The sequence below is a fragment of the Gopherus evgoodei genome, chromosome 9 (assembly GCF_007399415.2).
Source record: "Gopherus evgoodei ecotype Sinaloan lineage chromosome 9, rGopEvg1_v1.p, whole genome shotgun sequence".
In the NCBI taxonomy this organism is placed as follows: Eukaryota; Metazoa; Chordata; order Testudines; family Testudinidae; genus Gopherus; species Gopherus evgoodei.
The window spans coordinates 26,250,278-26,263,076 of record NC_044330.1 but is presented as its reverse complement, the minus strand read 5'-3'; the positions used below and the strand labels follow the sequence as shown (position 1 = coordinate 26,263,076).

The 12,799-nt window shown below is 42.3% G+C and overlaps 1 protein-coding gene across 2 annotated transcripts in view; it reads left to right on the top strand.

Moving 5' to 3' along the window:
- Positions 1–10,476, top strand: part of ARHGEF26 (Rho guanine nucleotide exchange factor 26) — a 104,631-nt gene extending 94,155 nt beyond the window's left edge. For both annotated transcript variants that reach the window (XM_030576253.1, XM_030576252.1), the window contains exons 13-15: positions 5,354–5,421; positions 5,932–6,036; positions 7,035–10,476. In XM_030576253.1, coding sequence (XP_030432113.1) covers positions 5,354–5,421; positions 5,932–6,036; positions 7,035–7,177 — 316 coding nt within the window. In that variant the 3' untranslated portion in view covers positions 7,178–10,476. The remainder of the gene's footprint in view (positions 1–5,353; positions 5,422–5,931; positions 6,037–7,034) is intronic.
- Positions 10,477–12,799: the final 2,323 nt, after the last annotated feature.

Sequence of the window (12,799 nt, the reverse complement as noted above, 5' to 3'; positions counted from 1 at the left end):
GCATCAGTTTAACTGAACTGATTTTAAATCATACCTTTAGTGTGTACACAGGGTCTGGGATAGAGAAGATCTATTTTTGTCCTATGCCTTGTATTGTTGTTCACATCAGTGCAAAGTGGGTGTAAAACAGTGGTGAGCTCCAGCCGGTTTGCACTGGTTCGTGGGAACCGGTTTTTAAATTTAGAAGCCTTTTTAGAACCGCTTGTTCTGGGACAATCAGTTCTAAAAAAGCTTTTAAATTTAACAAAGGCTCGGGCAGCTGTCCACCCGGCCCCAGTTCACCTCCCTCTCTCCCCTGAATGCTCTGCCCTCCTTTTCCTCCCCCTCCCCCGCTTTCCGCGAATCAAATGTTCGCGGGAAGCCTGAAACAAGCAGCAGGCAGGTAAGCCGGGGGGTGGGAGGGGACAGCGCACATGTGGCTCAGTCTGGCTTCACCTGAGCGGCTCCCCCTTGCCCCGGCTGAGCGCCCCAACCCAGTCCCGGCCAAGCACCCCCGGCTCGGGCTGGTCCCAACCGAGCGGCCCCAGCCCAGCTCAGGCCCCGCAGCACCAGTCCCAGCCCGAGCGGATGCGGACCCGGTCCCGGCCCCAAGCAGTGTGATAAGGGGGCAGGGAGCAGCGAGGGGGTGTTCGGTGGGTTGTGGCGGGGTGGATGGGGGTCAGGACGGTCAGAGGGCAGGCAATAGGGGGGATTGAATGGGGGCAAGGGTCCTAGGGGGCAGTCAGGAAGGAGCAGGGGTTGGATGAGGTGGGGGGGCAGTCAGGGATAGAGAGAAAGGGTGGTTGGATGGGGCAGGGGGTCCCGGGGGGCAATCAAGGATGAGAAGAGGGGTTGGATGGGCAACAGGGGGACAGGGAAGGGGGGGAATGGTCAGGGGTCCCGGGGGGGGGGGGTTGTCAAGGAACATGGGGGGTTGGATGGGGCACGACCCTCTTGTGAGGTGAGGAGGAGGGAACCTGTTGTTAATATTTTGGCAGCTCAGCACTGGTGTAAAATGCTACCAAATGATGGAGTTTTACACTTCTCTTCACAGCTATAAATGACTACGCAGGTTAGTGGGAAACCAGGCCTAGAGTACAGAATTACAAACAATGAAACAAAGCTACAGTATTCCTAGACAGAGTGCTAATCTTCTTGAAGCTAATGGATCTTTCTTTCATTTTTGTTTTAGTCACCAGTATATGATCAGCACTTGATGATTACCTTGTCTATGGAGGATGCAAGCAGGCTGTAGGCCACTCATGTATGGAAATGTTCAGTGGGAAAGGGAGGCATATTTGTGATGCAATAAATTTTTAAAATGTTAAAATTGTGTTTTTACTTTCTATATTCCAGTGGACAATAAAAATATTCCCATGCAAAATGGCCCAAAGCCTATGTGGAGAAAGAAAGATTCATGAAAATTTCCTTCCAGCTAACAAGTGCATTTTTCTAAACACAAAACAACTGTCTAGAGTTGGTTGGAAAACTGGGATGGCAGGGTGCAGGTGGCCATGGAAAAATTCTACTTTTTGGGGTGGAGGGAAAGCCCCCAAACTTTCATCTGAAACTTGGATCTGAAATGCTGCCACCGTGCCGCATGGGAGTTGTAGTTCAGATGCCTCAAACTCCTATTCTGTATGGAACAGTCTCCATCTCCCTCGAGATACCACCTCTCCTCTTGCTGAGTCATTGTTGTGCCTCATGGGAGTTCTATTTCCCCGGTGCATCATGAGAGGTGGAGTTAGGCCATGGAACCTAGCCCATAGAGGAAAATGAGAACATGAGCTACAGAAACTATAATTCCTACAAGGCACCATGGAAGTATTTCCTAACTGAAATTGTTTGGTTTTCAGCTGACATTTTTCACTAAATATTTAGGCAAAAATCCAATATTTCATCAGAAAATTTTCAACCAGCCCTACTAATATCCCATTAACTTGCTGAATTTAATGTACAGTATTAAAATATTATTCATATAATATCTAATTTTTGATCATGTATATTAAGTTGGAAGTCCATTCCAACTATTTGTCACTCTGTAAATTAATACCTTAGATTCTTTCAACATATGTTCTCTCTCTCTCAACTTAAATCTTTATCTCCTCGTTCTGGTGTGCCCAGCAACCACCAATAATCAGGAGGTAATAACCCTCAGCTAAATCATGTCACCCTTGAAGCATCCTCTCTCACAACTGAATAATCCTAATTTTGTCAATCTAAGTACAACTCTTTATTCCATTTATCCTCTTTGTTGCCTTACACTATTGTGTCCTTAATTTAATCATAGTTTTCTTCAAACAAGGTAACTTAAACAACACTATGCCCCAAAGGCAGTATAACCAATGCTTTATAAGACAGAGAACACAAAATCATTAGACTTTTATTGTATAACCACCACTTAAGTCAAGCCAGCATCCTGTAGCAGGGTATAATGGAGAGGACTTTTGGGACAAGTGTATTCCAAGGAGGAATTTGCACATGTGGAGGGAAGAGACAAGCCCAGAATATGGCATGATAGATTAGGCAGCTCAAATAAGAAGTTTAGGAGGAGTACAGGCAGCAAGATGGGGATTTTGAGCATGATAGCCAAAATGGAGGCAGTGACAGAGTTGTACAAGCTTTGAAGGAGATGGGAGCCCAAATCAGAATTGAGTCTTGGGGCTCTGGTTCATATTGGGGATTTTTAAACCCCACAGTTTGGTTTGCATAAAGGATTTTTACTCACAATAAAAAGGGGAACCAACTGTAAGGTTTAGGTTCCAAACACCTCAGAGTTCACATCCAGGATTATGTTTCATTGCCATCTCTACTCTGAATTTGACATGGGAGGTTGAGGGGATGCCTGGGAAAGGGTTTCAAAGAGGGAGGGGACATGATCAAAATGGCAGATGATGGTTTTTAGCAGCAGCATTTCAAAAAACTGGAGGGGAGCAAGGGGAGGGGAGATTTCAAGATGACATTCTCTTTTCTGGTGACCTTTTCAAACTGCCCTAATGCTTCTGTTTTTCAGTTCTCTTGATTTCTTATTCCAGTGAAAACAGTTTTTGATATACCGAAATATTGTATTTGTTGATAAACCTCTGAGCATGTTGCCAGTTTCATGCACATATATTGTTCATCTGAAACATGGGATACAAAGGCTTTTAATCTTTTACATGTACAGTAACTGTTTTTTTAAAAGTAATTTTGATTTCAGATTTTAAAAGCACGTTGACCTTTTACTGAAATTGATGCAGACACAGTGGCAAAATGAGGACAGAGACATACATGGAATGAAGTAACTGGCTGCAGCTTTTATTTAACTTTAGCACAGGAGAGGAACGCTACTTGCTATTACCCATACTCTCCTATACCAGACATTTAATTGGTTCCAGTGTGGAAGTTACATGGCTCCTTACCATATAACCCGTAACTTGAGGTAGGCTCTCCTCAGAATACACCCCTGGACTCGGATCTCTCTGAGTCCTAGCGTCTCCTCCTCCCCAACCCACATGAGGAGAACAGAGAGTGCTATAGGGTGAGGATCATGGCCTTCAAGGGCCACAAGGTTTCACCCTATCCTGTGAGCCCAAGGCCTATCACCAAAATCCCATGTCCTTTACCTCTGGGAACCATTCATTTTATTCTCTTAACGTCACTGGTAACTGGCCGCAAGTTGCAACACATTAACAACTCAGCCCTCCAGTACCTCAGTTAGGTTCCATGCATGTTCTTGGCTAGGAGATGCTGCAAATAAGGCTAAAAAACCTTCCTGGTCCTCTGCCAATTGGCCTGTGGAAGAAAAAATTCCTTTCTGACCCCCAAACAGGTGATTAGCTAGACCTGCAGCTTCTGTCAGGCTGGATTCTGACAGATGGGTAGGGTGGCCAGCTGGAACAGAGCCAAAAGAGGGTCCACATGGCCCCCAAGACGGGTTAAATCCTGGGAGCTAAGGAATGCTGGCCCAATGACTGCCAGAGACTCCTTCCGCTCCAGCAGGCCAGTGACTGCCAGAGACTCCTGGTGGGAGGAGCTATCTGGTGTTCCTCAGCAAGAGTCTCCCTTGCTAGCTGCTGGGACTCCCCTTTCACTACCGGCCCTATCAAGTTTCCCCCACCCATTGAGGCAGGTGGGTGGCATTTCTCCTGCTGCCTAAACCATCTGTGTGTGTGAGAATCCCTTTAACAAGACAAAAGAATTAGTTTAACTGAACCCTTACACTTTGTATTGTACCAAGGCATGATGCATCACATTCAGATCTTAATTTGTCAAAACTCAAATCCATTTGGATTTAATTATTATGGCTCATCTGTTGATTTGGATATCATTTACATAATCTGTAACCATTTTCCTTCATCTCCTGTCCATTATCTCTCTCTTACCCCCATCACACCCCATCAGTCCCCTCAAAAATTGTACTGTCAACAATTTGTTCCTTTGAGAGAACTTTGTGATACTTAGAATCTAATTATTCCTCTGCCCATCTCTTCAGAAATATTGAGATATTCTAGCTGAAATCAATTATTTACCTTATTATCTAGTTATCCAAGGTTAAGTTCAAATGATTCTTGTACGGCACAATTCTGCTCTTGGATGTTTGTAACGCATCCCTGACTTCCCAAGTGAGCACATCAGTGACCGAACTTGGCCCTTTCAGAGCACAGTTTGATTTTTGTAAGATCTGAATTTGATGCATCATGCCTTGGTACAATACAAAGTGTGAGCATTTCAGTTAAACTAATTCATTTGTCTTGTTAAAGGATTCTCACACACTCAGATGGTGGCTTTCCTTTTCAAATATACATCCAGCCAATTGTTAGTTACAGAAGATTTTTGTCTGCTTACATTACATATGAATGGTGTGCCGTGCCCATTAAATCTGCCAGATAATCTGCATATTTTTTGTAGAGAAGGCTGCTAATAAATACACATTTAAAATGTTATTTTTATTTAAGTTTCTGTGGTCTGTGTTAGACTAGTAATTAATATTAAGGCCATTCATTGCCGATACTAGGACAAAGCTTATTTTAATTATACTTAATTAAAACAATGAAAATATGCACATGAGATCACACTTTTTAGGCAACCTTCTTAAGACAATTCCCAAATGTATAGAATACTATTCTGTTCCTCTTTTATTGGAATACCGCCTCTGCTAAGCAATCCATTATTGTTGGTCACTTAATATGTTTCACTTTACTTGAATCATGAAGTTTACAGGAAAATATATCTTGCTATGTTTAAGAAAGCTCTTGACTAAAAAAAATAAACGTAATATGGTTTCTTCCCAGGAGAAAGAGGAAAGATTTAAATCTAGGGTCCTGAAAAAGATGTGATCTCTAGCACTCTAAGGGCCAGGTGTCTTGGAAACTGAATTTGTCTCTGTTTGCAGGAGTGAAAGAGCTCGCTGGATTACTGCACTTGGACAGAACAGTGACAGACAGAATGCAGACAGGGCAAGTAAGTGAGAGACAAGAAGACTTTTCAGAGACTTAATGTGAAAACAGAAATATACTGCCCCTCAGTGGATAGCTTGAGTAAGTGTAGACTGTAAGAATAAATGTGTTTCCTTCCAAAAAAACAAATTATCCAGATTTCCTTTGTGACATTCTGTGGATGCTGTTTGTCAAGAGCATTTCTGAGGAAGTTTTTTCAGGGTTTTTCTGGTTCTAGGAGTTATTTTACTTGCATTGATTAAAACTGGTTTGGCCAGTTGTATCAGCCTATTAGTGACTAAGTTGAGAGTGCAAGCTGATTTTCTGTCTGACCCAAATTCATGTTTGTGTGTAGCTCCCCATGGGGAAGCCAACATGTTTAAAGTGGTCCATTACTGAGATTACTTGGGTGGTTTTGTTTTGGCACATTCTAAAATGGGATGTTAAAATGACTTTTGTGTATGTTGCTAAAGTATAAAGGTATTCGGTTGATTATAAACATCATGTGGTTCAATATATCCTGTTTCTTCCTTAGCATTGACACAGGTAGAGATTGTCAGAACTTACACTGCAAAGCAGTCAGATGAACTATCCCTTCAGGTTGCTGATGTGGTTCTGGTTTATCAAAAAGTGAATGATGGTGAGTAAACAGTTTTGTGGTTAGCTACCACCAAGATAGATTGGTCAAACTAGGAAACAGAGTCCTAGAGAATGCAAGTTTCCATCTAGTATTGGCTCCACAATGAAATGAGGTGTCAGCCTAGAAGAAACGCTACAGAAAGCCATAGGATTAGGCCCAGGTTCTTGAAGGACAGCCACTCTTTATGCAGGCATTGTGGCCACATTCAAGTAAATTTCCATCCAACTCAGAGGATTTGCATAGATAATTAATTGCAGGTGCAGCAATGTGGGTATGATTTTTTTTTTCCAGGAGCCATGTGCCCATAAAGAAGAAACTTAGGTTAAGGCCTCTTTAAAAATCTAGCTCTCAAGAGTCATCATTGCTTTGTGAGCAATGTACTTGTTGATTTGTCTGAATACTCCACACATTCAAAGTATTTACATCTTGTGCTGTGCTTCAGAACATTGTTACTCTCTAAGGGGTAGTCTTGCAGCATATGAGGCAGGGACTGTCATTTGTTATGTAAATGCCAGTCATGTTGGGGCCCAACCTGGGTATTGCTACCACAATACAAATGTTAATTACAATGCTGAGCATGTCCTGCAAAGATGCTGAGTACAGTCAGCTCACAGTAGTTTCAGTGGGACTTAAGAGTGCTCAGCACCTTGCAGAGGCAACCCTTAGCTCTACCCCAGTTGTTTAGTGTCACTTATAAAGAGTAAAAAACAAAGGAAAAACCTCAGGCTGATTTGTTTGTTTATATTCCTGAGATCCAAAGAAGGGGTGTGGTTTTTAAATATACTGTATCTTTACTGCTTTATTTTGATTATCCCTAATCTGCATGCACAATGTTTCCAAATAACATGGTCTGTCCATACCTTAGATTTTACTCATTGTAAACATAGCCATATTACAGATGCAATGACAGACTGTGTGTGCAGGAGTCTCTCTATAAATATGCCACACACAGTATCTTATACATGTATTTATTGTTGACTCCCCATTCTCCCTTGCAGGTTGGTATGAAGGGGAACGATTGCGGGATGGTGAGAGAGGTTGGTTTCCAATGGAGTGTGCCAAGGAAATCACATGTCAAGCCACAATTGACAAGAACATGGAACGGATGGGACGTTTGCTTGGACTTGAAACAAATGTATAGAGTCTCTGAAATCTGTTTTTTCTTTGCTGCAGGATTTGCACTAAGGGCCATCAGTGGTGGCTTGGTCTTGTGCTTGTTGTCCCACTATAGCTGTAGCGTGGGAACTGTGAATCACAGATTTGTAAAATCAGTGATAGGAGGAAGGGCAGAGGGGGAAAAAAGTCAGCAGCTCACTCTGTATCCAGACTACTTTAAGTTCAAAGCCCCTAAAAAGTAAATTAACTTCTAAAGTTCCCATAACAAAATGCAGGTGACATCTTTAGATAGTCCCCTCTTCCTTGTTTTACAGTGTAAGAGAGCTAACTGAGTCAAGGTCTGATCTGCACTGAATCCTAACTGGGACCGAGCGGTAGCTCTGGAGAGCAGCTCCACATATCTTAGACTTCACCTTCCTTTGTCTTTAGCTGCTCCACTCCCTTTACCTTTTTGTGCTGGTTCCTAACCCACACCTGTCCAACCCAACACACACACTTTCTTGTTTGTGTTTTTCAGTCGTTTAAAAACACCTTCGCTTCCTCTGGCGAGGCCAACCACCAGCCACCCAGAAACATGTTGCCCTGCAAGCAAGCAGCAACAACAAACTAATATTTGGGGATTTCCCACTCCTCAAGGGAAAGTTTCAATGCTGTACTGCTAGCACAAGATGGTGCTATGTGTGGGGATAAATAGCAGCTCTCTAACCCCTCATGTGGCCTAAAATGGAACCCGTGAGCACGCACTGTATAAGGTGCTCCCTAGGCTCCAGAGAAGACATATACCAAGTAAAGAGAGATTCCACTAAGTTAGAGTGCACAGCTCTCTACTTTTGTAGTATAAGAGCACCCTTCTGTTGGGTCTTCTCATCTTTCTCCTTGTGGCTCTCTGTCTACATCTATCTATCTATATGTCTGTTTTAGTGAAGAGTTTTCATAACGTTAGATAACCTTTTGTGTTAATCCTTTAAAACCTTAGCTCCTTGGGCTTTCTCCTCCCCAATGATGGCTGCTTATTTCACACACGATTCTTTTTTAAACGCTGTCATTTGAAAAGCAGTGATTAAAGTACCTCTGTCCCAGCTAGCAAAGCTAATGTGTTCTCCAAGGACTGAGAGGGGAAATCCAGAATGGTTTTCTGTTGGTCTTATTTGCTGATGAGGATGTTTCATCTATTCAAGCAGCTCAGATTTTGTTTCCTTCCAGTGTTGCTTCAGTGTTGAGAGTGCCGAGAAGGGTTTTCAAATCAAGAGGTATGCAGTGAACTTTTGTAGTGTAGGAAAGTAAGCTTGGTCTCCAAGGCTCCAGCCTCCATCCCCAGAACAGACCAGCCTTATGGTATGTCTACCCTTTTAGCTGGGGATGTAATTCCCAGCTCAGGGAGACTTACTTAAGACTATTCCAATTGAATTAGAACAGTAAAATCAGAACATAGCCCTGGTAGCATGAGCAACAGGATGGGCTAGCCACCCTGAGTACGTGTTCGTCAGATACCTTAGCTTGTTTCAGCTTGTTCTTTGTAAAAATATTCTCCATAAGTATAAGCAGCTCTGTGCTCTGCTCTGCTCCTCTGCGTCCCTGATAGAAAATCAGATTGCCTGACTGACAGTGTTATAATTCTCTCCAAGCTTATCCAATTCCACATAGTATTTCACTGGAGTCCCACGCCAGCTGATTGCGACACCTTCTCTTGTGTCGTTTCTCTGGCCTTCCCTGAGCCCTGTTATGCACAAAATAAACTTATCTTCTGTGCTCTGGAGCACACATGTGCACATGCTCATTTGGTGTCTGTGGAGGCTAAACACAAGCTGAGCTGTAGAGTTTGGCTCCCACTGTTGTCCATTATGGTAGCATTACAGTATCTTTTTGAGCAGTTGGCACTTTTATACATTTACAGACACATTTTTAAAACTCATGCTGTAAGTTGTAGCTACAAAAAATACTCAGTTACACAGTTGCGTTTGAACACTTGCAGGGGTATCTTAAGATCTGAATTTTACCAGTTTGTGCCTTAACTTCCGCTCCCACAGGGTAAGGATTATAATGCTGAATTCTTGATTTATTTTGAAAATACATGAGGATGTTGATCTCTGGGAAATATTCTATTAATCATTTTCATTTCAATTCCAGTTTTGCCTATTTCTTTTAACTAGGATCTTAAGATGTGGTGTTGCTTCAGTTCAAGGTTTTGCAGGGAGAGTGGAGTGCTTTTTTAACTTTTTTCCACTTCGGTAGCAGAGGTGGTCAAATTAATTTCCTGGTTTTTGTTGAGGAAGGAGCAGGAGAGAGGTATATGAACCAGAACTCCAGGATCCCTTCACCTTAAGTCCTTGTTACATGTTAATTACTACAGATACAGGAAGGGAAAAATTCATAGGCAAGCAGCACTAGTATTGACTTAAACTCTTGGTCATAGAGTTCATACTGGAGAAGATGAGAAGGCCTCGCAATGAGGGAGGATTTGCAGGGAGTATAGAGTAATATGATGTTTTGTCAACTTTGCCTTCCCATTCCCAATTGTGACCTGACCTATTGTGCGCATGATGACTCCATTGTGCACATGATGGTGGGAGAGGGAATAGTAGAAGCTCACATTTCACAGGAGAAACAACCATTTAATGTTGTCTGACCAAGATGCACTTGGTCACGAAATAGTTTTCAAAACATCTTCTCTGTAACTAGGTGTTACGGTTTGCACACTGTATGTATTATAAATATGTTAATCCTTTTAAGACACAGCTGATCACTCAGCAGGGTTGAATAAATGTTAGCACACAAATGAGGTAAAAACTTATAGTAGAAAGGCTTTCTGCTTGTAATATTTTCACTCCATTTTTTGGAGGGGCTGCATGTTGTAATATATATTGTAATATGCTGAAGATTTGTAAATAAGTGTAATGTTCTTAAGGTATCCCTGTAACAACTACACTTCAAAATCTATTAGAAAAGCAATAGTTTTGTATAAAGTAATTTGAAGATCCCCAACTTTGGAAGTTTGAAATGTGATTATATACCCTTGTGAATTAATTTATAAGTGGACCAATGAAACAGTAATGAGCATACTGTAATCTTTGTAAATTGAACACAGTGTTATTTAACATAGGTAAAAATACTGCTAATTTTTTAACAAATAATTAAAAAACCCTATTGTATACAGCCAGATGTTTAACACAGTAACTGAATGTATAAATCCAGATATTAATTTTATTCAGGTTTTTAAATACATTGTATATATTTTTCACATCTAGTTTTTCCAGATGTTTTTATAACTGTTTCCATTTCTCCTTTTATCAGATACAATTCTGCAGGAATTAGACATCAGTGACTTTATAGGACAACAATCAATAAAATGCTTTTAAAAACTTTACTTAAAAAAAAAAAAAGCTTTTTGCTGAAATTAGTTCTGATCTTTTTAACTTTTGTCTTTTTTGTTTAAAACAAAGCCATAATTTATTTGGACCATATGCACCTCGCTGCTAAGATGGATGAAAGTCTAGGAGCCATAAATAGGGGAGAGCAATAGCTCCATGGCATACTTCTCCCTCCACCCCAGATCCATGGGATTTGGACTCCCTGAACTTGAGGGAGTGTTATATCATGGTGGGAGGGCCAGGGGATAACTACTCTCTGTAGGATCATGCTGCTACAAACCCACATCATTGTGTCTGCAGGTGATTGCACTGGACAGCATTGGAAGAGGCTGGGTAATGTTCAGAGGTATCTTTGCCTGCTTGGATGTCCCAAGAACCATTGTGTTTCCCTGTGTCTCTTGGGACATCTATAGATTTGATGAGTCTTACACATACCTGCCTTAATTGTGGCATGGTGACCCTCTTCCATACTTTTTCTAAAGCTTTGAAGCTATAAAGCATGATAACTACACTAATTACTTTTAAATGTCTCATGGGATTTTTTTTTTAATGGTTGTGAGAGTTACAGAAGTGGAAAGTCTCTTGGTATCTAGATGGAAGTCCTGATACTTCTCTCTCCCAGTGCTAATATGCCAGATACACAAACTATATGATAAATGAAAGGCCTCATTAAAGCATTTCTCTCCCTTACCCGCTTTTTTTGGTGTGCAGGCAAGAGCAGAATAAAGCCCTTAAGTAAAGTCTATATCACTTCAATAGAAAAGTTAACTATTTTTGCTGTGTAAGATTTTACAGATAATTTTCTTATAAGAACTGATTAAAATTTTTCCGAAAATACATATTTAAGCCAAAATTGTTAAGGATAGCCAAGCCAAATACCTTAAAGAGGACAGCAAGAAAGCTGAATAATTTCAGTTACCATGAGACAATCCTCCCCCACCAATGATAGGGGAATGGGAGAAGTACTGTTTCTTCAGGATGTCTAGACTCCATCTACACACTGACCAAAGCCTGCTAATGGTTCAGCCTAGTTCTTGGTGCCTAAAGAGCATGGCATATATTTATTTCCCTTCAGTCTCATTGACAGCAGCATGACCCCACTACCTAGAAATATGCCCTTATTGACCTCTTGGTGACCTCATCTGCACCCAGACTGATCACCAGTGACTTCTGCATAACCCTGACTTCCCCCAGGGTAGCTCCCACATGTGACTCCACTAACTGGATAATCTACCTCATTGACCCACTACCTGCAGCCAATCTTTTCTGGACCCCTCCAAGACCCTGACTATTTCCAAAATTAGCAGTGGTTACCCCCTACTACTCTCCAAGCTTGCTTTCCAGTGTTATCCCCACTGCGTTGAAACTCAGTGTCATTGACCCCCTGCATGACTCCACTACCTTCAGACATTCGCTTATTAACCCCCCCATCTGCTGGCAAAATATTCGCCTGTGACCCCACTGCCCTGATATGCAGCCTCATTGACCTCCCCACACACACTTCCTCCATTCACTCCTGTTTTGACACCCTGAGTATCACCTCTTTTTATTCCCTGTCCACTGCTATTAGTGTAATAAGAGATTTTTGGAAAAAAAACATTCTCTTAATGCAAGCTAATTTGAGGGTTCATTTAGAAACATAACTGTTGCCATAGCAGAAAAAATCAGTGGCCCATTTAGTCCAGTACCAGGTCTCTGACAGGGGCCAGTAGCAGCTGCTTCATAGGAAGAAACCCCACACTAGACAGTTCTTCAAGTGCTTGCTCATGTGTATTCCACAGTAGGTGTGCATGCTCACCACGTGCACCGGTGCCGGAAGTTTTTCCCCTAGGAGTACCCATAGGGGGAGTGCCTCTGCGACCCCTCGAGTGGCACTTCTATAGCGCTATAAGGGTAGCTGTGCACTCCTCCCACCCTCAGTTCCTTCTTGCCGCCAGTGAGGGTGCGTTGGAACTACTGCTCCAGCTTCGCTGCAGCTCGTCCCAGAACTCGTTCTTTGTTAGTGGTACCCATTAGGTAGTTCAACAAGTTTCAGTTAGTTAGCATTTGGGCCGGGGCATGCCCCGGGCCCCAGGGTTTAAATCTTGCAACTCTTGCAGGCATTTGATGCCCAGAAGTGACCCACACGCTGACTGTCTCCGCTGCTTGGGTGAATCCCATATTAGTGACGGCTGTAAGATCTGCAGTACCTTTAAACCTAGACCTAAAAAAGAAAGCAACATGAGACTTTGGGCCCTTCTCATGGAGTCGGCACTGGCCCCAACCCCGGTGCGCTGAGC